The 23,789-nt window shown below is 45.5% G+C and overlaps 1 protein-coding gene across 3 annotated transcripts in view; it reads right to left on the reverse strand.

Annotated features, from left to right (window-relative positions):
* Camk1d (calcium/calmodulin dependent protein kinase ID) overlaps positions 1 to 23,789 on the reverse strand; it is a 399,973-nt gene that overhangs the window by 24,887 nt on the left and 351,297 nt on the right. For all 3 annotated transcript variants that reach the window (XM_021215448.2, XM_021215445.2, XM_029547469.1), the window contains exon 6: positions 10,423 to 10,498. In XM_021215448.2, the coding sequence (XP_021071107.1) occupies positions 10,423 to 10,498 (76 nt within the window). The remainder of the gene's footprint in view (positions 1 to 10,422; positions 10,499 to 23,789) is intronic.

The raw sequence follows: 23,789 nt of genomic DNA on the forward strand, positions 1-23,789 counted from the left end.
GGGGGAGAGGGAGGTGGAGACAGGGAGGGAGAGGGAGAGGGAGAGGGAGAGGGAGAGGGAGAGGGAGAGAAGGAAGGAAGAACAAACTCGCAGGTCCCTGTAGTTATAAATTGACTTCTGTTCTTCATCTATCTTTCTCAAGGAAAGATTGAGGGAGATGGCTACAGACATTATCAACCTGTCTGGGAGAACAGGATTGTGAAAAAATGGATCTCTGTGTATATTGATCAAAATTCCAATACAATCATGTCATATTGTCAGAGTTCAGCGTGATGCTCCTATGAAGAGCTGTAAAATAACACAAAGAAGAAAAAGTTTCCCATGACAGGACTCTGGTGGGATGAGGCAGAAGTTCTGGCATGCCCTCTAGGCGAAGTACTTGGGACCAGGGTGATAGACCCAACGAGTTTTCTAAGTACCTGGAAAGGTGTTTCTAAGAGGCTGAGAAAAAAAAAAAAAAAAAAAAAAAGCATACCAACTGGATGACAACTAAGACTTTTCTGCGTTGGTCTAGCCCGTGTGGAAAGGCTCTGAGGAGAGAAATGTTTCCACGGGAAAAGTTCATGCTTCTCTGTGATAGCAGAGTCCAACTTTGCCTTCAGAGTGATTGTTGGCAAGATGCTGTGGCTGTGTGCATGTGCCCATAGCTTGCTTCAGGGAGGGGCTTCTGGGCAGGGGTAGGAACTTTCGGTGGCAGGCCTCTAAGCCTGTCCTTGGGTTGGGTGTGTGGGAGCCTGTTTTCCTCTCCTTCCTTTTGTTTTCTGGCCATGAGATGAGTGGGTTATTTCACCATCTGACCAGAGGCGGAAAGATCCACTTGATACTGGTAACTCCTAAATCTGAGCCAACAGGGAACACCCATGCAAGAGAGGGCAGAGGGAATGTGGGAGCCAGAGGCCAAGGAGGAGCACTGTGAAAGTCTGTCTCTGAACATTGGATGGCCAGTACATCTTTGAACTCCTGGTGGCTGTGGTTACCTGCACAAAACCAAGTCAGTCAAAATTCCAGCACAGACGTGGGAGGGGCTTCCAAAGCTGCACAGCTAGATGAAGAGCTATCCTGTCAGAGGTTAATGGCTACTGGGAGAAGGGGCTTACTCTTTCTATTGCAGCATGGCCATAGGCAGGTTGCCCATGTTCCCCTGGTTGGCCCCAGAGTGATGTACATAAGGGTGGCACTAATTGGAATCTGTGGTTTATTTCCTTTCAGAAATGGAAGAGGATGTCAAGTTGGGAGGGGGATGGGCTGAGGGTATATCCAGATGTAAATATAATCAGAATATATTATATACACATAGGCAAATATCAAAGAAAGAATAAAAACTATTATACAGAAATGACTGAAACCACACTCCCCCTCCCCTCTATCTGCGAAGCAGCCAAGCCACATGAGGCCACCAAGGCCCAGTGTGTCTCTAAAAAGCAGCAGCAGCAGCAGCTTCAACCAAGAATGAGCATCCTTTGGACTCCTTTGGACCACTGCCCGTCTTTCTGTCTTGACTGACCTTTGGCAGAAATTTAGCAAGCTTTATTGAATGAATGGGGTGGTGGGGCGTGTTAAGGAACATGAGCTCCATTCATCTTATCATATTTCTGAAGGTTCTGCACCGCTAGAACTGAAGACCAGGACTTGGAGAAGTAGGACGGGAAACCACTCTGAGCATCTTAACCCATCTGTGGTCAACGTTTTGAATCTTCCGAGGACATGTGGACACCATCTTGAGGAAGTCGAGAAAATTATCAGAGCGGCCTGGAGACCACTCTAGACCAGCCAAACACAACTCATGCTAGCGGAGGGACAGGCTCAACACAGACAAAGAGGAGTGAGGAGGGCTTCCCACGGTCAGTAACACCGAGTTAGGGAAGGCGGTGAAAATTCTGCCAATGAACGTTAGTCCCCACCAAGAACATGTTTCAGTTCTAAGCACCAAGGGATGCAGACATCCAGTGTGGAGGCGATTAACTTCCAGTGCCAACCAAGGATGCTGCAGCCTGGAGGAGTTCCAAGTGAGAGCCGTGTATCTAGATGGGTGAGATCTTTCTGCCGTTCTGGCTTCCTTCCTCCTCCCTCCATTTCTTTCTCCTTTCCTCTCCTCTCTCCTCCCCTCTCCTCCCTTCCCCTATCTCCCTCTCAAGTCTCTTCTCTGTTCGCTCCTCCCCCTCCCCCCACTCTCTCTTTTTTTCTCTGCATGTCTCCTACTCTCCCCCACTCCTACCCTCCTTTCTTTCTAGATCTGATGATAGGGCATCTCTGCAGATCAGCAGTCCTGTCTGGGGGAATGTGTGGGACTCTGCATCCCATGGCCCATGGGTTCTTGATATACATCCCACTATGTCCCGCCCCCGTCATGTGCCCCTAAGCTCCCACAATGCACTTGTGGAGGACAAGAACACGATTCTGGCCCCCTAGCACATGGCCAAGAGACAAGAATCTGGACCAGCCGGCCTCATGAGGACCATGTTATTTGGAGTTGCATTAGATGCTCCTACATATCTGCACCAGGATATTGCAGCTGTGGTGGTGTGAGCTAATGCCTTCCCCACTCCCATCTCTGCCCACACTGCTCTTTGTCACAAACTCTGCTTAGGCACTTGCTGTTCTGTGACTGCGTAGCAGTCTGACCTTTTCTCCTCTTGCTTATATTTGTTTTATTCATTTCTTCCTATATGCATCACTGCTTTTCTACTTCTATACATTCCCAGGAATAAATGCTTCAAAACACAATAAAGACCTCTTTTGATTATTCTGTGTATTTAGGTTGAGGTTGAGAAAGGACCTTAGGATGTAGCTGAGGCTAGCCTCAAAGTTGTAACCCTCCTACCTCTGCATCACTGGAATAGCTGGCATAGACCACCACACCATTCTATCAGATTCTTAGAAAACTGGACCTTGAGGGGATAAACCATCCATCTATGTGGGTTTAGAGACCCTGTTTAAAGGCAGCCTGGAATGGCTTTCCTGGCACATCTCTATCTAGTTTCCAATGTTAGGTGGCTGTCACTTATCCAGTGAGGCAGCCTCAGGCCTTTCCTGGCTCACTCCCAAGATCCACTGCAGCACTGGCTTCCCACCTCATGACAGCCAGCAAGACTAGATTGCCATTTATGTCTGCTGTCTGTGGCTTCCAGCAGGCAGCAAGTGCCTCTAAGGCCAGGGCAGGAATAGAGTCACCTCTGCACCCTTCTCCACATTCTCTTCCCCCTTCTCCATCCTTGGTATGCTCCCTAGCATGGGGGCTATGGATTACTCTGCCCAGTCACTGACAGGGAGTTGCATCCATTGTCATCCAAAATCTACAGATTCTGAACCTCAAATGCATGGCCATGGCATGTTCTCCTTGCTGCTTTGCATGCCTTGCACCCACTGCCTGAAGTCAGAATACTTTGAGGAGATAGGGTTAAACCATCTTGCATAAGAGACTAGTCTGGTTCCTGCCCTGAGCAGAGGAGAGGGCTTCCCATGCTCACAAAGGTCAAGTCTGACCAAACAGGATTTGCAGCAGATACTACTGGGGCTCTCAAGCCACAGATAGCATTTAGCACACACAGGACCCACATCTTATGAAGGACAGAGGAGCCAGGGAGCCTTTCTGCAAGTCCTTGGAACACAGGCACACCAAGATGCCACCAATAAACCAACCCAAAGCAAACTCAGGGATTATTTTAAACAAGTGTTGCCTGATGAGCCAAAAGGGCCAATACCAAGACGACAGGAGGAGAACCCGGGTGATTGTTATTGATCTTTAAAGCAGGAATGAACTGGTCAGCTCAGGCCACCCTGACCCAATAAGAATGAGAACTATATGCCAGTCATGTTTCTCTTGACTGAGAAGGGTCACCTGCAGACCCATGGAGGTCATATAAACACGTTCAAGGCTGCCCATCTCCACTGTCCTGAACTCACGTCTACACAGAGAGCTCTTGGCTTTAGCTCATTTCCTGTAGATCATTTTCTAGGCGAGGGAACGTGCTTATTTGTTGCTACACATGCCCTATGACCTTGCAGGGTCGGCCATGGGTCTTACTGGGAGTCAGTATATGGACACTTACTTTTTAAAAGTCCATTCGGATCCTCTCTTAACTGGGTGAATGCGCATGGGTTGTGAAGTCTCTGATGCTTTTCCTTGGAGATAGAATTTCTTCCTTCCCTTCCCCTTCCTTCCTGTCTTTCCTCTCCCTCCGCCCTCATTTCCTTCCGTCCTTCTGTATTGGGGACCAAATCTAGGTTCTCACGTAAACCTAGGTCCTCACAGTTCTAACAGTAAGCTACCTTTAGCCCTTAAAAGGCTTTTGCTTACCAGATAGGTTCTACAGTTCACACCTGTGCCCGGAAGTGGACCCTGTGCTCCAGCCCTCGCTACCCAATCACACCCAGAGACAGCCCGGCTCCCGAGGAGTTCTGACACACCTAGGCTCACAGGTGAGTCCACCACTACGGCCTCAATCCCTGGCCTAACTGGGACCCTCCTTGGGCCCAGGGGATGCAGGAACCCATGCCAAGTTGGGGGTCACAAGATCCTTCCGGTTTGCATCTGCGCCCAGGAGCAGACAGGTTCTAAGTTACTCAGGCTGGCCTTGAACTTGCAATCCTCCTGCCCCAGTCTCCCTAGTGGTCAGGATTCCAGGCCTTTACCACTAACTTAGAGCCCAGTTCTACATTTCTATAGACATAATATAGATGGGGGTGTCAAGGTGGTCTGAAAGACGTGATGGGCCCTACTAATTACAGTTCAGGGTTTTATAAGATGGTCACTGGCTGGTACCTTCCTGGTGCCAAGAGTGAGAGTCACTGTTGCAATACTGCGGCCTGGGCTGGGGCCCTGCGATTATGCTGCAATCTTTGCCTTACATGCTTGGTCTCTTGTTCCTTCCCTGAAACATATGCATTCCATGAGGAGCCAGATGTCAACTGCTGGGACTGGCTTGGCTAGAAAATGCCTTTGTGTGAGGAAACGAAGCTACCTGAATGCAAATGAAGCATTCTTCGCTCCTTTCTTAAGAGATAATTAAGTTGTACACACACACACACAGGAACATCAATATTTATGTGACCTAGTTCGAAGGAGAGAAGAGTGGGAGGCCATAGAAAAAGCAAGGGGATTCTTGCATTTTTGCCTATGCCGGTCTTCTAAGCAGACAGACAGGTCAGAGGTCATGGCCAAGCCTGGCTGAGCCTGTTCACATTGCTTTCATTGCCTTTGATCTACCTGATTTCTTCAGTTTGAGCAGTGTGAATGTCCCTAGGATATTTCTCAGTTTTCATCTCAGCAGAAATCCAGCATGTTCCTCCGCAGCCTGATGAAGCTCTGAGCGTAATTTAGGGAACAGTCATCAATCTCCCTGAGGTGAGAGCTTGCTCCACAAGACATTCATGCACATCTCGAGAAAGGAAAATTATCTCCTCGGCATTTGTCCTATCTTGGCTGGGTGAAGCCCACTGCACTGGGCACCAGCATACACTGTCTTATCTTTCTCGGCAGCTTAAGCTCTGCGGGCAAAGGTGCTTCCTGTAAATCCTCAGTATAAGAGCAAGGTCCCTGGCAGGGTCGGGACCCATCAAGTGTGCTCAGAGTAGATGAAGGGCCTTGACAGAAAAATGATTTCTCCTTCCACATGATGGATAACAGAGAAATGAGTGAGGAGACCCAGAGAGAGGCACTTTAACAAGCAGCTGCACTGGCAAAATGAGCGATGTTTATGTGCTGTGCAGAGAGAAGAAAATGTGGTGATGTGGTCTGTCTTGGCCTTTTTTTTGCTGTAATCTAATATCTCAGTGTGACAGGCTGATCGATTAAAAATAATAGGGCAGTGTTTCAGAAATTGGGAGAGCTAGCATCTTTTCCACTCTAATGGAGAAGAATAGGGGTCTTGGTGTGATCCCCTGAGAAAGCTGTGTTTTCTACAGCATGCTTATTGGTCTCAGCTTGCTCCATAGCTATGTAAACTCTTCAGATAGTGGCTGGATAGAGGGCTATACATAGTGGATCAACAAGAACACTGAAGTTGCAAGAGTCTGAGATTAAGATCCATGTGTTTTATGTGAGTGTGTTTTTTGTATGATGTATACATGCTTACATGATCATGTTGGTGTGTGTTCATCCATGCAGAGGCCAGAGGTGGACCTCATTCATCTGCCTCAGTTGCTTGCCACCTTCCCTTTTGAGACAGGTTCTATTGCTGAACCTGGAGGTTACCATCAGTTGGTTGGTCTGAATAGGCAGTGAACTCCAGGAGTCCACCTGTATCCATTTTACCAGAACCAGGATTATGGGCATGCCTCATCATGCCTGGCTTTTCTATGGGTACTATGGAAACCCAAGCTTAGGCTCCTAGTTTAGATAACAGGCACTTTACTCACTAAGTCATTTCCAAAGCTGCAAGTTTGGATGTTAACCCTGTTTCAACCTAGTGCCAATTTGCACTATCCTTACCATCTTGGGCCATAGGACCTTCCCAGGGAGAATCCTCCAAATACCATGACATACTTAGCCAGATGTTTCGTCTTTCCTTCTTAATCTTCTCCAGTCTTCTACGCAGACTTTGAACAGTACTTCCCTTCCCACTACCCAATGCTCTCTGTCCTCAATGACTGCTTCATTCCATGAACTCCAACGGCTGGCAGAGCTCATGAGACCAACGGCCTCCAGTGTGTGATCATTAGGGCCAATGACTGTCATTCCTGTGGTGCTTTCTATGTCTAGGAACTGACCCTGGTGTTAGAGATCTAAAGACGACAAAGGCTAGGTGGCTCTACCCCAGTACTAGTGATGTACACAGCCAGACAAGATGGGCTCATAAGTGGGTTAAAATATCCCTGATGTTAAATTCAAAGTTAGTGTTTTTCTACTCATAGCCATGTTATATAGAAAATCATACCCAGATAATTATTAGACAGTATCTTATCATGTAAAGACTGGCCTAAAACTTTCTAAGTAGCTCAGGGAAGCCCGGACTCCCAATTCTCTTGCTTTTACTCCCCAGATGCTGACATCACAAGAGTATGCTACTGACATCTAGCTGACATCTGAACACCTTACAGGATGTAACTAAAATGACTGTAGCTCATTTATTCTCTGCCTGGGCTTCAGAGCTCTATCACCAAGGAAAAAGGGAGTCCTTGCCTACCCTCTTGGAATCTGACATAGTCATGAAATCAACCTGAAGGTGCCTTCTGCGGAAAGTGAGTGGTACCAAAAGAAAACCACCAACCATGAGCTTATCAAGTTCTTATTAAGCAGAAGCCAAGAAATACGGCATGTCTTCCTTTAAGACCAACTCGAGGTGCTGTATTGTGTCCCATTACTGGAAGAGCCTAGATACCCCACTGTTCAGACATACCCAGATACATGTCATACCTGCACCTTGGAACTCTTCAAAGCTCTACATGGCATCTGTAACAATGTTAAGATATTCCAATACATCTTCTATGTCTAATATGAACTGTGGTTCAAGGCACATGTGGTTAAGCGCCTATTGCCAGTCTATTCCTTACAGTCTTCTTCTCCAGGAGCACTGTGATTTTACTCTGAAAATTTCCCTCCTCCAGGTATTGTGGAGGAAGGAAGCAAGATAATACTGTTGTCTTTGCCAATGGCTGGTTGAGAGAGGATAACCGAAAGACTTCCTCTATGTGCTCTCCTTGCTGTGGTAGGACACACCAAGAAAGAGAACCATCCACAGGCAAGAAGCAGGAACTTTACTGGCCATTGTTGTCTACAGAATCACATGCACTGACACTGGGCATCATTTTTTTCTGCTGTACCTTGTTATAACATAGCATCTGGATCACTAAGGCACCCTTACCTAGTTACAGATTCTTATTCAGTAATCCCAAAGATTTATTGTAGTGTGTGTGTGTGTGTGTGTGTGTGTGTGTGTGTTGGGAATGCCATGGATGTCAAAGAGGGCATCGGATTCCCTGGAGCGGGAGTTAGAAGCTGTTGTTAGCTGCTTATCATGGGTGCTAAAAACCAAACTCTAGTCCTCTGCAGAGCAACAAATGCTGAGACATTTTGCTAGCTCCTTACCTAATACTTCAAAGAAACACTAATAAGGGCTGGAGAGACAGCTCATTGGTTAAGAGCACTGACTGCTCTTCCAGAGGTAGTGAATTCAATTCCCAGCAACCCCAGGGTGGCTCACAACCATCTGTAATGGGATCCGATGCACTCTTCTGGTGTGTGTCTGAAGATAGCAACAGTATACACATATAAAAAAAAGTAAATAAAATCTTTAAAAAAAAAACCACTAATCAATATTCATTCTCTGCAACTGCTGAGAGCTATATGTCAAGATGTCAAAGAAAAAAATATGATACTCACAAAACCAAAGTGAGTACAGTCCCAGGGAAGATCCTTCCAGACCACCAAGATCAGCTTCAACTATTGACAGGAACTTACTTTGAGCTTTCCAGTCAAGCTGAGAGAGTCTGGACCTCTGAGGAGGATTATAGCTGGGGAGTTAGGAGGCCACATCGAGTAACACTGTGTCCTTGTAACTCTGTTTACCCAGGGCCAGATCTGATTGTATATGTGTGGTTTTATTAGGGGACTGGTTTACAATGGTTATTAGATTCTAAAAAGGGTCTATATCCCCTGAAGCAAGATACTAGTGCCGAACATGCAGGATTAGTTACCTTTGCATATCTGTGACCAATATACCCGACAGACACAACTTAGTGGAGGGATTTTATCTTCACCATTTAACAGTTGGGTACAGAGAGCTGACATGGTGCTAGGGTAACAGAGTTATCAAGGACATATAACATTAAGCCAATGACCTCCCTCAGCTAAGCTCCACCTCCCAGAGTTCTAGAATTTCCTAAAATAGTACCACCAATCAGGACCCTAAGAGTCTGTAGGGTCTTGACATTTTCCAGTTAAGCCATAGCAATGTTTGATATGCTTAGAAAATGAAGACATATATAAGTGCACTATCTTAATCTTAGCACTCACATAAAGGAGAAACCTACAGGGTGTATTACAGTGGGCCAAACTCCCCTATTGCAATGGCATGAACCCATAGGAGCTAACACCCGAATCCACACTGGACTGCACAAGCTACCCTACTGAATGTTGCTGTAGAAAGATCCTTTGCTTCCTTGGTAGTGGGGCAAAGTGGCCCTGAGGACAGAGGATGTCATGTACAATTAGAAGCTTCTTCAATCACAGTCCTTTCTGGTCTTTGGCAAGGGATGTCTGTTTGGTAGAGAGCATCCCCTTCTTTGGGGATACTCAGGAGAGGAACTTCATTTCCTAGCAATTATGGAAGCTAGTTGGGCTAAACCTGCTATAAAAGCCTATCATATAATAAATATTTGCAGATACAACTGCAATTAAAAGGGGCTTTCGAGTAGGCTTAGGTAAAACAAAACCTAATGATATGGAACAGAAGGGCTGATCCTGAAATATCTGCAAGGAGGGTACGGGATAGATGACATTTCCTGGATCAAGGAGGTAAGGCCTCCGGCAGGAAATGAGGCGTTCCAGCCACGTGTTTTGATTTCCATCCACTTTCTCCTAAATGTCATCCCTTTGGGAGATGTGCTAGTATTTTCACAGTGGTTTTTAACCTAGTCCCTCTAAAGCCATGAAGCCAATAGGGAAAGGAAAATCAGAATCAAAATCAAATTGTTATTTTATTTTTAAATTACTTTTGCAGTTGTTTTTGCTTTTGAAACAGGATTGCTCTCTATAGGCCCGGCTGTCTTTAAATTCATTATGTAGTTTACGCTGGCTTCAGACCCACAGAGGTCTGCTTGCCTCTACCTTCCAAGTGTTGATATTAAAGGTGGGTACCACCATGCCTGGCTACACTTTTTTAAGGTGTAAGATGGATGTGAATGCTGATCAGGGCTGCTAGGAATGTATCCCTAAGGTGGCACCTTACTACATACATGTCAGTGGCTTCTCAAAGTTAGACAAAGAATTTTTATCATATGATATAAATATCAGTTCCATTTTTAGACTCATACACTCATGGCCATAGTGGCATTATGGACGAGAGTCTAAAGGTGGCAGCAACTCAGTTATCCACAGATGGGTGAGAAGATGAACTTAGGGTGGTCCAGAAAGTTGGGTGTCATCCCTGAAAGGAAGGAGGGTCTGGCATATAGTTCAACGTGGATGAACTCTGAGGACCCATAAATGAATAAGAACGGCTGTATGACCCCACTTCTCTGAGGCCCCCAGAAAAGCCAGGCTCATAAAGACAGGCAGCATGGAGGGTAATGGGCTGAGGAGGGGTGCAGGGAGCTGCTGTCTGCTGTTTGCAAACAGTCTCAGTCAGAGATGAAACAGGCAGTGGTGGTACTGCCGAGGACAGACTTAATACGCCCAGAATGACAAAAATCTCTGCCACAAAAATTTTGCCACAGTCAGAAAAGTAGAGGTGGAGGGGAGCCATGGTGGTAAGCAATACTTACAAGATATAGGCAATCACCCCGATGGACCAGCAGTCCACGGCTTTGCTGTACGGTTTCTGGGCGAGAACTTCCGGAGCTGTGGACAGATGAAGAAGATTCACAACCCTGATGGTTTAGATGCCGGAGGCTAAAGAATCTTACCTGGAGTTTTCATCTTCTGATTTGTTTTTGTTTTTGTTTTTCTGTGTTGCCTCTTCAGATTTTGAGCCACTGGTGAGTCTAAAACCTGAGCAGGGGGCTAAGGAACCTAAATTATCAGTGGTAGAATGCTTAGCCTGCACAAAGTCCTGGGTTCAAGTTTAAAAAAACCCAAGTTCCAAAGATATTTAAATAAATAATAACAAATGATCCATTTGTTAGCTGAAATAAAAGCAGATGGAGAGGTGCGTGTGTGTGTGTGTGTGTGTGTGTGTGTGTGTGTGTGCGTGTGTGTGTGTGTGTGTGTCTGGAAATAATCATCCATCAGTTGCTGAAATGTTCTGTGCTAAGAACCATAGCTTTGTTAACACTGTAGTGTTAATTAGGATGTGGAGTATGAACTGTACCCCCCCCACCTGACTCAGGACAGCCTCTCTGGCTCCTGTGGGATTTTGTGAGGTGCCATGGGGACAAGGGTGACAAGCACTTCCTGTGCCTCTGCAGAGCCCGACAGCACAGCAAAGAGAACAGGGATCTGCTCAGAGCTGCACTTGTTTCCACATGATCTGTCTGTCTGTCGGCACCTTCACCTTCTTCCCCACAGAGTAGGGAAATGGCCACTTAATCTCACTTCATCTCTGAACCATTATTCCATCAAGAGTCATTGCTCCCAGGGGTTTGGGTTCATTTTGTACCAGCCCTGATGCCCATGTTCCTTCCCTTGGGGCCTGGGTTCAGGGCCAGGTATCCATCTGGTGACCCACACAGCATCTGGAGCAGTTGGCACTCAACGTGGGTAAATACATATGAGGCAGTGGATCTCACTGACAAGGGAAGTCTCCCCACATTAGACATATCTGCCTGAGATATCTTTAGTGCACACGTTACAGAATAATTAGAAAGGTAGAAAAAGTAAAAACAGAATCATTGATAAAGTCCTCGCTATGCCTAGAACTGTGTGTTCTGTGGGATTTGAATGGCTCACTTACCTCAACATCCTTGGGGGAAACACAATCATCATGACATTCATTATCCCAAAATTATGGGTGAAGACACAAGGGCACTGAGAGGTCGCACCAATTGTTAAAGCAATCCAGCCAGAAAGTGGACGCTTCACCCACTTCTGCTCTGGAGGGGCCTAATCGCTCTAAGTGCAGCGCTTACTGCAGGCAGTTCCTAAGTGCTCCCTGCGGTATGTACTGCACCTGAGCTCAGAGAGCAAGGGAAGGAAACTGAGCTTCACAAGACGGGATCTGTCCCAAGTTCACAGTCCGATCTGGAGAAGCAGGCCAATCTGATCCTCGCCCTCGATCTTTCTGTTATCATATCTGGATCGTCCTGCTTATCAGACTGGGAACTTCTTCAGTCTAGATAAGAAAAGTCCAGAAAAATCCACCACCGTGGAAATCTTTCTTTCATTCTCTTGAAGATGAATATCTCCCTGAGCAAGAATAGGAAGGTGGAGGCTGGAAAGCGCTTGCCTTGCAAGCTGGAGGGGCTGAGTATGAAATTCAGGACCCACATAAAAATTCCCCATGTGGAGGCAATCACAGAGGTGAGGTGGGGTGGTGGTGGTGGGGAGATGAATATCTGGGGTGTGCTGAGTGTCCAACCTAGCCTACTTGTTGAGTTCTAGGCCAGTGAAAGACACCATCTCAAATAACCCAGGGTGGACAGTGGTTGAGCAACAACAGACAAGGCTGTTTGTTCTCTGGCTTCTATACAAAAGCATACATGCATCCACTCATACACACACATCAGCACATACATGAGTGTACACATGCACATACATATAAAAGCATGCATCTAAAAGAACAGGAGGGTATGCAAACTCCTCTTGAATGGTTGCTCATCAGAGAGAGGAATTCAGCCCATGCATGGATCACCTCAAATCTCATTTTACATTTCAGTCCTAGATTCCATCAAATCTCTTATCAGAATTAAAAAAAAAAAAAAACCAACAGAAATGCATTTGCATGTCTGTCCTTTCTCTGCCACACTAGCTGTCATTAGCAAAAAGGCTTATAGACCTGTAAAGAGGGGTGGGGTGGGGGAGTTTGGGTGGAGAGAACCTTTACTTGGAGAGATAGGAGCCCAGTGCATGATGGGTCCTTCCCCACTCACTGCTAAGAGGATATTTCTCAGCCTCCTCTGTTTATGAGAACCATCAAAGGGGAGCCACTTAGCACAGTAAATGTCCTTTTGATTTAGGAGACTGACAGTCTGGTCTGAGTAGTTACACTGGTGCAGATGGCACTCAGTGACTGCAGTATCACAGGCAGCAGAGGTCCCTGCACCATATGATGACCACCCAGGTTTCAGGAGCAAGATGGTGGGCAGAGGCCCTGAGCCACTGCAAGGACCCCCAGGGCTCCTTAGCACGATGACTAGCCAATCAGCCCACCAGCCCACTGGCTGACCCAGGTGTCAAACAGCACAGAGGCACAGGGAATTAGTGCCAGAGTGACAGCACAGACCACCATCACTGCAGTAGGAATCCAGTGGTGACAGACACAGAGGGAAGAGTCACAGAGAAGGAAGCTGTCAGATCTATTCTGGCTGCTTACATAGTATCCAAGTAAAGACTGGGCCCATGCCCTGGGCCAAGATGTACAGTGCTGAGAGGAGAGCCCTGCCCTGCAGAGAGAAGAGCACCCTGCCCTGCAAAGCTGCATCTCTCTGTGGTGCGCTCACTTGTCTCTGTTCCCTTTCCCCTCCCATGACTGTGGGAGGGAGGCATCTCGGAAAGGACAGAACCCATTTCCAAGGCACTGCAGAGAATTCAAAACAAGCAGTTGATTCACATCACCTGACATGTTCAGATTTGTGTGTGTAGACGTGCACACACGTGGAGGCCAGAGGACAACCTAGGCTGTGCTTCCTGTCTGTCTGTCTGTCTGTCTGTCTGTCTGTCTCTCTCTCTCTCTATATATATATATATTTATATAATATAAACATATTATATGTAGGGCATATATTAAATATACATATATGTTATATGTATAATTGGGCATATATTATATAAATATATAATAATATATGCTATAAATATATATTATGATATTATATATAGCTAACATATATTTATAGCATATATTATATGACATATGATATATAGTTATATACAGTACAATAATATATTATATATTATGTTATATATTATATAATATATATCATAATTATATTATGATATATAAATTATAATATATAAAATATATACACAATTTTAAAAGGCCTCTCCCTGGCTTGGACCTCACCAAATAGGCTAGGCTATATGGCCAGTGAGCCTCCAGGATCCACCCTTCCCAGTTTTTTAGTGCTGGTATTATAATCCTATCATATTCAGCTTTAAAAGCAAAAGCAAAAATAAAACCATAGGTTTTGGGGCTCGAACTCAGGTCTTCATGCTCACAAGGCAAGCACCTTACCACCAGAGCCACCTCTCCAGGCCTGTGATATTTGGGTTCTTGAAGGATGTACTTGCTACAATCATTTTTATATTGTGGGATTATACTTACATGATAAAGTTTGTAGCATCAATCACATGACTAGAAAAGGTTTCTAGTTTGCACTAAGAGTATGGATGTCCAGGGAAAGTTCTAAATTATCAATAAGCAAATATCAGGATAACAAGGTTGTGGCTCTTTTTGATGTTCTTATTTAAGCTATACTGATAACAAAACATAAGGAATTTTTAATAAACATGTAGAGCATAAACCATTTGTCATCTGGTGAGGTTCTTAACACCCTGGGAAGTCAGACAGGCTGTGAAATATAACATAAAATGCCAGGCAAGGTGGCTGCTGCCTGAGCACTGTTGTGAGTCTGAGGCTAGCCTGAACTATGCACAGAGTTCTTGGCCAGCTTGGGCTACAAAGTAAAACTTGTTTCCAAAGCACAAGACCAGAAAACTAAAAACAAACTACACTAAAATATATATATATATATATATGACCATGATTCCCAGTACTTAAGCCCTGTGCAGGGCTCATATCCCAAGCCCCTGAGTTCTTCTCACTTGACTTCTGGAACTGCAGGTGCTTTGGGACATTGTTTGGAAAAGCTGTCTGCAGTGGCTTTCAATATTTTCCTTTCATTCTACAGACATTCTTGGAAAACAAAATCTCAGGGGCAGGGATGAGTGTGTGAGGCCCTGTGTAATCCCTAGTAACTAGCACAGGTGTGTGTGCACGTGCGCGCATGAACACATACACACACACACACACACACACACGCACACACGATCTCTTTCTCTGTGTGTGTCTCTGTGTCTGTCTCTGTCTGTTTCTGCCTGTCTCTCTGTCTCTGTCTCTCTGTCTTTCTCTTTGTCTGTCTCTCTCTGCAGTTTGACATGAAGATCAAGTACTAGCAACGCCCAAAGCATTGAGAATTGAGATCTCAAATTCTCTCTCTTTTTTTTTTTTTTAATAGTGTTTTTGCTGAATCCACCTGCCCCTTCCCATTTTCTGCATCTCTTTTATCTGGGCAGGAGCAGCAAGCACCGAGGGAGCTGAACGCTGCCTCTGGTCTTTTCTGAGGCCAGCTTTCATGGTGATAACCAGTCAACTGTCTCGGCATTGTGCTATCAGTCTCATACCAATTGGCGAAATTCTCCTGAAATTCTTTTAATAAGGAAATCCACAGCATCCAGTTGTCAGCCTTGGGGATGACAAATGAGCTTGTAGGCCAACGATGTGCAGAGCAGCTTCTGGGGACTCAGAAAGAAGCACCCGTGAGCCATGCTACCAGGGTGCCCTGTGCTGGAAAGCCAAGAGATTTTCCTCTCGAGGAGAAACATTCTCTTCTAAAGCATGCAACAGAATTTACATGTGGTAGGAAATCCAGGCAACAATGTACCGACAACCCCGACACTTCTCAAAGAGTGTTATTTCACCCTAAGTGGAGTTAATGGCGAGGGGATAGGGACAAAGGCTCCTGGCTTTTGGGGAGACCACCAAGCACTTGGCAGAACAGGAAAGGACCTGTTCTCCTGGCATAGCCTGGACAGAGGTACCTCCAGTGAAGAAAGCTGTAGTCACTGGAAGGTACTGAGAAGAAATATACCTGGTAGATCCAGCCCTCTGATTGGCTCAGTCAGAGCCAGCCTTTAATACATAGAGAGAACAGGCGGAGGTTGTGGAGTGGGAAATCAGAGTGATTCACAGTTGGATCCTTCAAGCCCCTCACCAAAATCCTCCAACACACCAGCCACATAGTTCACTGTGTCTGATGTCCCCCCCTCCCTGCTTTGAGAATCACACTGTCACACCCAGGCAAGGACACGGAGCAGTCAGCCCTTTTGAATTCTGGGATGAACACAGCCTTCTTCAAGTGAAACCCAACCCGGTCACCACACACGCCACCATGCTTATGAGATGATGCTTTCACATTCCGCACAGTGGGTTCTAAAGAGATTTACCACTTCAAGAATGTTCAGTGGGTACATCCAATGGTGGAGGGGGGGGGAAGAGGAGGGAGAGAGGGTGTGAAGGAGGAGGAAGAGAGAGAGAAAAGAAAGAAGGGAGGGAGTGGAGAAAGGAAGGGGAAAGGGAAAAACCCCATGGACTTTAGAATGCCAGTTACTGTTCATTAGGAAATATGTATTTGAGTGAAAGCAAGACCAGTCATTCTAGCATCAAATGATTTCTGACAGGAGTATGTCTGTCACTCAGACCATTCCTCCTCCTCCTCCTCCTCCTCCTCTTCTCCTCCTTCATCTTTCTTTCTTTCTTTCTTTCTTTCTTTCTTTCTTTCTTTCTTTCTTTCTTTTCTTTCTGTCTGTTCTGTCCTTTCTTTTCTTTTCTTTTCTTTTCTTTTCTTTTCTTTTCTTTTCTTTTCTTTCAGTAATTTTTTTTTATTCACTTTGCATCCCTATTGCAACTCTCCTGCAAAGACATTTCAGAACTCCCAGGCTTCACCCTACCAGGAGAAGGGAGTCACTTTCTGAGACAACAGCTCGGTACTTCCTCCCTCATTGGGTTTAGTACTGTTCATTTAGCTTTCCTCTCTCATCCTTATGGAAACTTACTTGGCTTAGAACAGTAAACAGAGCTCATCTTTATGTGAAGCACGCAGCCTCAACAAGGCGTCAGGGCAGCCCGCAAGCTGTCAGAGTTCTCCACAGACAGAGCCCTCTGGATGTCCACGTTTCCCTCAGGCTTTGTAGAAAACAGTAGGTCTAGAATTTAACACGAAAGGATTTATTACTGCAAGATGCAACCAACCCACATTCGGAAAATTCCACTCTGTGGGCTATGGCGTCTATAAACCAAGCTATTTTATATTGACTTAGGGAACGTGTTCCTGGTAAGGGTGGGGCTCCAGAGATGTGGGGAAGAAAGAAAAGAGAATTTCACGGGCCTTTCGTCTTGTTTGTAAAATAATCTAATTGCTGATTTTTCTTCTTGAAAGGGAGTCAGGAAAAGGATGTATCTAAGGAGAAAACAGAGATCAGCTGTCCTGCGCGGGAGGGGACACGGGACCTGATTTTACAAAGGACAGCAATTTCCCCCTTTCCCAAGCATTCCAGGACATACCCCAAAGCAGCTCCGGCTGGGAAGGTAACAAAGGAGCCACCACTGTCACCCAGTTCAAGTTCACGTTGGAGGTGATGTGCTCCCCTCTTTAGATATTTGTCACCCTTCCTCTCAGCATGTCACAGGTGATGATCACCTCAGTGGGTGAATGACAGTGGTTGAGTTAGGAGGGCACAGCCCTAGAAGAAAAGTCAATGGTCTGGAACCAAGGGGACTGGGGGTGGGGGGCACTGCCTGCTTTGTGCAGTTACTTCATCAGTGGTAATGGAGTGCCTCCCTTTACTGGGCCCTGGCTTTATGGGGCAAGGAAGTGACTCTGGCTACTTCTTCAAGGAACATAGTGTTCCTCTCCTCCTGGGCACGGAGCTCAGACAGAAACCAAGGAAGTAACTGGACCCCAGCCACGGGAGCTGCCTTCTCAAGGAAGACAGTGAGAAAACAAATGTTCTGGATGAGCTCAAGTGTAATCTGCCTGAAAGTCTGAAATTACTGCACGCGCTCTAAAAACCCATGGTTCCCATGCCCGCCATCCTAGCACTTGGGGGTAGAGGTAGGAAGATCATGAGTTCAAGGTCATCCTCAACTCTGTATAACAAGTTCAAGGCTAGCCTGAGCCACATGAAAGCCTGCCTCAAACCAATGAAAGGCAATGGCACATTGTCAGCACCTCGACTGAAGCAAAGAGTAGATTTATAGGCAGGCGTCTCTGCCATTACATCTTGGAGCCATTATCACCTGCCCAGGTGACTCTGTGCTGTTTTTCAAGGTGCCTGTCACTTTGGTCTGGAGTGAAACATTAGGGAAAAGAATGCATGTTCTGAGGGAGAGCTGAATGTGACCTCTCTTGATAAGGGATTGCAGGAAGCACTTAAGTCCAAATTGACCCTTCAGGAAGACACAAGGAGAAATATGTCTCTGGCAGAGGAATGACAACAGTCAGCTCTTGCAGCAGAGTTTCAAAGAGTGAGCAACACCACACGTGACAGAGGTGCAGAGATGTCTTTGATTGTTTAGATTTGTATGAGACAGGGTCCTTTATAGCCCAGGCTGGCCTCAGACTCATGAAGCTCAAGGATGACCTTGAACTTCTATGCTCCTTCCTTCCCCTCCCAAGTGCTAGGATGACTGACATATACCACCAGAGGTATGGTTTACACTGTGTTGGGAATCAAACCCTGGGCAAGCACTCTACTGAGCTGCATCTCCTGTGAAGATTTCTTTTAAACAATAGGAAAGATGAAAAAAAAAAAAAAGCTCTAGAGATCAATGGGGAATAAAACTCAGCTTTTGCGTGATTAGAACTTCACACATACATTTTAAGAGAGTATTTGGCCTTGAGGGAGAATTTCATTACAACAAGGAAGGGATGATGAATGTTCTTGGGTCTGTTTTAGGAGAATTCTTAACAGCGATATCTTAAAACAAATAAACCAATACCTGATGAGGGAATGCCCCATGAAGACTTTCCCATGTACTAGAAATGGAAATGGCTAAGCCTGGAGCTATAGGACATGCCTGTATTGGTGGCACTTGGGAGACTGAGCTGGGAAGATGATGAAATTTGAAGGGAGTCTTGTGTCCATAACAAGATCTTTTTTGTAAAGAAACACACACACACACACACACACACACACACACACACACACACCATCCAGATCCAAATGTCAAACGAGACCAAACGACACCATCTGAAACACAGGCTCATCCTCTGCCATGGCTTGTCTTCCATCATCTTCTACCTCAGAGAGTGCAAGTTCTTGAGGCAACTCTGAACTCCTTTTGTCGCCATAGAGTCCTCTGCTGTTTCTTACACATGGCTTAAAGCTGTAATTTCTTAAAAATGTCTACCGCTAAAGAGCATCAGCCCACTCTGGTGTTTCACTAGCCCCTTGAATTTGGTTTCAGGTGTGTCACCTTGGATAGTAATTACATTTTAGACCTAAGCTGCCAACTCTACTGAAGCCAGTATGTGGAGGAATGAGGCTAAAGAATAGGAAGGGAGGGCCAAAATAGGGAAGTAGTTCTGGGTGTTGAATCTGGAAGCAACTTGGAATTCAGTGGGCTGGGAGATTGGAATGTTTGAGTAAGGAACTTTAGGTCAGTGTGGTAAGAGATAACTGCTGTGCTGGTGTGGTGCATTAGGCCTCCCACCTGTGCGGTTTAGGACTGACCAAAGTACTTTACTCTCAAGGTAATCTGTTCTTGTGAGATGTGGAGACTGAATTTGGGTCCTCATGTTTTTAAAAAATCATGGTAAGAGGAAAAATTGATTAGGATAGGACATAGAGCCTAGCAGTAGGGGTGCTGGCCTAGCACATGCAGGTCCCTGGCTTTGATCCCTAGCACATTCTACTGACAAAGAGAGATTCAGTGTGACCATACATGCAAGGCCGTGTTTAATCTGTCTACATTCCAATAATGAGCTTTCCGTCCACATCTACGCTCACTCCCGTGAAGAGGGATGAAGAACAAAAACCAGGATGCCTAGAAGTTTGCCCATTAGGGGGCCCTGTCTCTTCTAACAAATGGAGTCTAGTTATAGCACGCAGCAGGGGATATTTGCTGGGGTTACCACTGCCAGGATGCTGTGAAAGAAAGAAACGGAAAGTCTTATTTGCCTACCGTCAGCTTGGCATGACAAGTTATCAGCTACATCAAATCTCATTTCAGCTCTGACCTGGGAGGGGACAGGGACAATGAGGGGATGCCTCCAGTCAGCTGCCAAAGCATAATACCGAGAGAGAGACTGAGAGCAAAGCTCTGCCTGGAGAATCTACCACAGGGAGGAGAGGCGCTCTGGGCAAAGATCAATGCAGATTCTGTCCTCTAAGGAGAACAGAAAGGAGAGATGCCATCAAATTAATACAATTTCCTCCTGTCTGGGTGAGGACAGAGATAATGGCAGGAGATCCTTGGCACATGGCCATCGTATATCTACAGAAGTGCATATATCTTGGAACAACAATGTTCCATTATCCCTTTGAATTTGGTTTCAGGCGTGAAAAGTCCCCACGAATGTGTCACCATGGCTGGACCTTTTGGACCTAAGCTGGGATTCCTATGCCAACTCTACTGAACTCAGTGGTAGAACACTTGCCCAGAGTGGAGAGGGCCTGGGTTTTATCCTTAATACTGTCCCCTTCCCCACAAAAATTAAAGAGGATACATTGTCTAGCATGTTTGGTTACATATGATAAAATGAGAACCTACTGTAAATGAAAGGCTTAGCATCTCCTTATTCCCAGCCAATGGTAGAGGTCTGTAAGAGCATGCTTTCAGGGGCTGAGGGGATGGCTCAGTTGGAAATGGGTTTGTTGTACAAGTGTAAGAACCTGGGTTCAGACCCCTAGGGCCCCATTAAAAACCAGGCACTATTCTGTAATAGTGGTTAGATAACGAGAAGGAAGAGAAAGATGGATCCCCATAGCTTGCTGGACAGCCAGTTGAGCTAAATCCATGGATTCTAGGTGCAGTGAGAGACCAGATCTCACAAGATAAGGTAGAAGGTGGGTGACAAAGACACCTGATAGTGGCCTTGGATCTCACACACTCATGTGTATACACACACATAAATGAATGTGAACACATCACACACACACACACACACACACACACACACACACACCAAAACCAAAAAACAAACACTTGCATTCAGACCTGCTATGGTTGAAACTAGCTACAGGCTAGGTTATCTCGTGGATGCTGAGATAACTAATATCCTAATACTAATATCCTAGGGATTCTAAGCCTTCCTCCAATCTTAAATCTCAACCCAAGTTTTAAAAATTCACTGATCTCTGAATTCAGCGCATTCCTCTCAGTGGGTGGAAAAGGAAGCATCCAAAAATGCTGACCAACTGCCCTCCAGCTTCACTGAGGGATGAGCAGGACCAAATGTGTTTGAACTGCTTTAGGCAAGTTAATGCAGAAACAGACAAGTGGTGCCCGCCATCGCTGGGCTAGGAACGCTAAGGTAAGTTCTGGAAGGATACTGGAATGGTCCCTGTGTGGGAACACCAGAGACTCATCAATCAGCCATGGGTTAAAATTTTGCTCATGTAGTTCTGATCATAAATAAAATGATGCTTCCAGTTCCAAGTCAAGAGCAATCTGGGAATAGTAATACTGCAGAGTGATAAGTCATTGCTCAACATGAGCTAGTAATGAAAGCTCTCACTTTAGAACCATGGCGGCTCAGGGAGTCCCTGCCCACCAGCCACTTCCTCTCTCTATAACAGCACTCTGGTAGGAAGAGAGCAACATGACACCCTGTTCTTGAGAGACACAGTCACTTGTTCTATTTCCTCAAAGTTTATTATTATTTGTTATTTCTCAAACCAGAAGACATGATTGTGGTCCTTGAATCTGAGCAGCCATGTTAGTGTACAGAAAAATGAAATGAACACACTCCACATACACATATGCACACACACATGCATACCACATACCACACTACACACATACATACACCCCTTACACCACACATACACACATCCTATACTACATACATACACACCCCACACACTACACACATAAACACTCCCACACTATACATACCACACACCTACACATATAAACACATATACTCACTCTCATACACACTCACACATCTACACATTCCACAATACGCACATCCATACACCTATCACATATCCATACACCCCACATTATACCCCCACACACATACACACACACCACACACACTAACACACACATACACTCACACATACACACCTACCATACACCACACACACAACACACACACATACATATACTCTACACTGCACACACACTACACATATACACACCAAATTCACACACACCATGTATATCTGCATGCATATATATATGCACACCACACACCCACAGCACACACACCATGCTCACACAGCACACACACATATGCACCACACATATGACACACATAGCACATATACACACACACCACACACACAACAGCACACATACACAGCACACATACATATACACCACCCTCCCACACACATCACACACATATATGTACACACACACAGCACAGCACATATATAGCACATACACACACCACCACACATACAGTGCACACACACACACACACACACACACACATACACAGTCCCAGGCTCTCCCGTACTAAATACCTCTGTTGTCACCTCTGTTCATTATCAGTTACATGATTGAGACAAATGCTTTCTGTCACATACTCTTAGAGGACCCATTTGGACATTTTAATTAATTCCATAGATCAGACACTCTAACTGACTAAACTTCTTAGTTGTGACTTTGCCTCTTCTTGGCATCAAGGAGAACAGAACCCTTGACTTAATTAAATGGATTCCATATTTAGGTCTATACTGACAGACAGCTTGTACCTCTGAGCAGCCCATTGCCACCAGACAGATCGATTATTTCTTCTCATTACTATTACCAAAAAGAACTCCTTTGTAGCAGCCTGTTCTCCAAGCTAAAGGAGTCTGGTTCGTTCCCGTAGATGCCGGAGGCCGCAGCCACGAGGAGCCCAGGCTTATGCAGCACCTGTAACTCTCCTTGTCTTTGCTCGAGCTCCACCTTCCTGGAGGTCTTCAGATGTCTTGGTTGTGCTAGCTCCTGAAGATCCCTCTCCTTACCAGGACTTTACAGTTTGCCTGTGAAATACCCTGGTTGTGTTGTATTTGAATACATTTACCATATGCCCATCTGTACTGTATACCTCGCTACACAGCTTGCAGTAGGAACGCAGGACCAAGGATGGAGTGATGTTTACTGTCACAGTCTGCATGGGCCATACCCCTCCCTTTTATAAAAGTATATGTAGGGACAAAGAAGATGGCTCAGTCAATAAAATGCTAGCTGTGCAAACATGAGGATCAGAATTCTGTCCCCATTGTGCCCTTAAAAAGCCAGCTCTGATAGTGAACCCTTGTAACAGCATCACTGGAGAAGCAGCAGGAGGACTCCTGGGCATGCTGGCCACGCAACTCAGCCCAAGCGACGGGCCCTAGTTCTCAGTGAGAGACACTGTCTCAAAGGCAGATGGTATGTGAGGACTCACACCTGAGACCATCTTCTGACACTCGTCTGTGTGCAAGCTCCATCCACATACACACCCCTTACTTGTGTTCCTGAGGTGACACGGGGGTGGATTCACTTACTAAGTTTCCTATAATCTGTCTTCTTCCCACTCATATGTAAGGGCATGAGAGTAAGGATTTCTGCTTGCCTTTCCTTTTCTTTCTCCTAGTACATAAATTTTTTTTTTTCATTCTGTTAGGATCCCTCAAACAGAAGGCAGGCACCAAATAATTAATTCTTGAATATGTGAACAATATAGCAGTGAACATTTTTAAATTTGTGGAGACGAGGTCTTGTCATTTAGCTCAGGCCAGCCTCAAATTTGAAATGCTCCTGCCTCCACTTCTCAAGTGCTGCAATGACAGGCGTGTACCGCCATCACTTCATCACCATTATGAAAATGACCCGTTGGCTTTGGTTTCTCACAACACTCAACGCTTGAGTTGGAATCTCTACCTGAATGCCAAACAATCCTTAGAAGAGAATTCAATAAACGTGTGTGGAAGGAATGAGTGAAAAGAGAAGACATCTTAAAAGTGTCATGAGCCTTTGTGTACAATTCAGCATGTGTCTGCACAAAAATGAGTAAGACACAGCTCTTGTTGGAATCAAAGCCACAGTGTG

This window comes from Mus pahari, chromosome 16 (genome assembly GCF_900095145.1).
Source record: "Mus pahari chromosome 16, PAHARI_EIJ_v1.1, whole genome shotgun sequence".
NCBI classification, from domain to species: domain Eukaryota; kingdom Metazoa; phylum Chordata; class Mammalia; order Rodentia; family Muridae; genus Mus; species Mus pahari.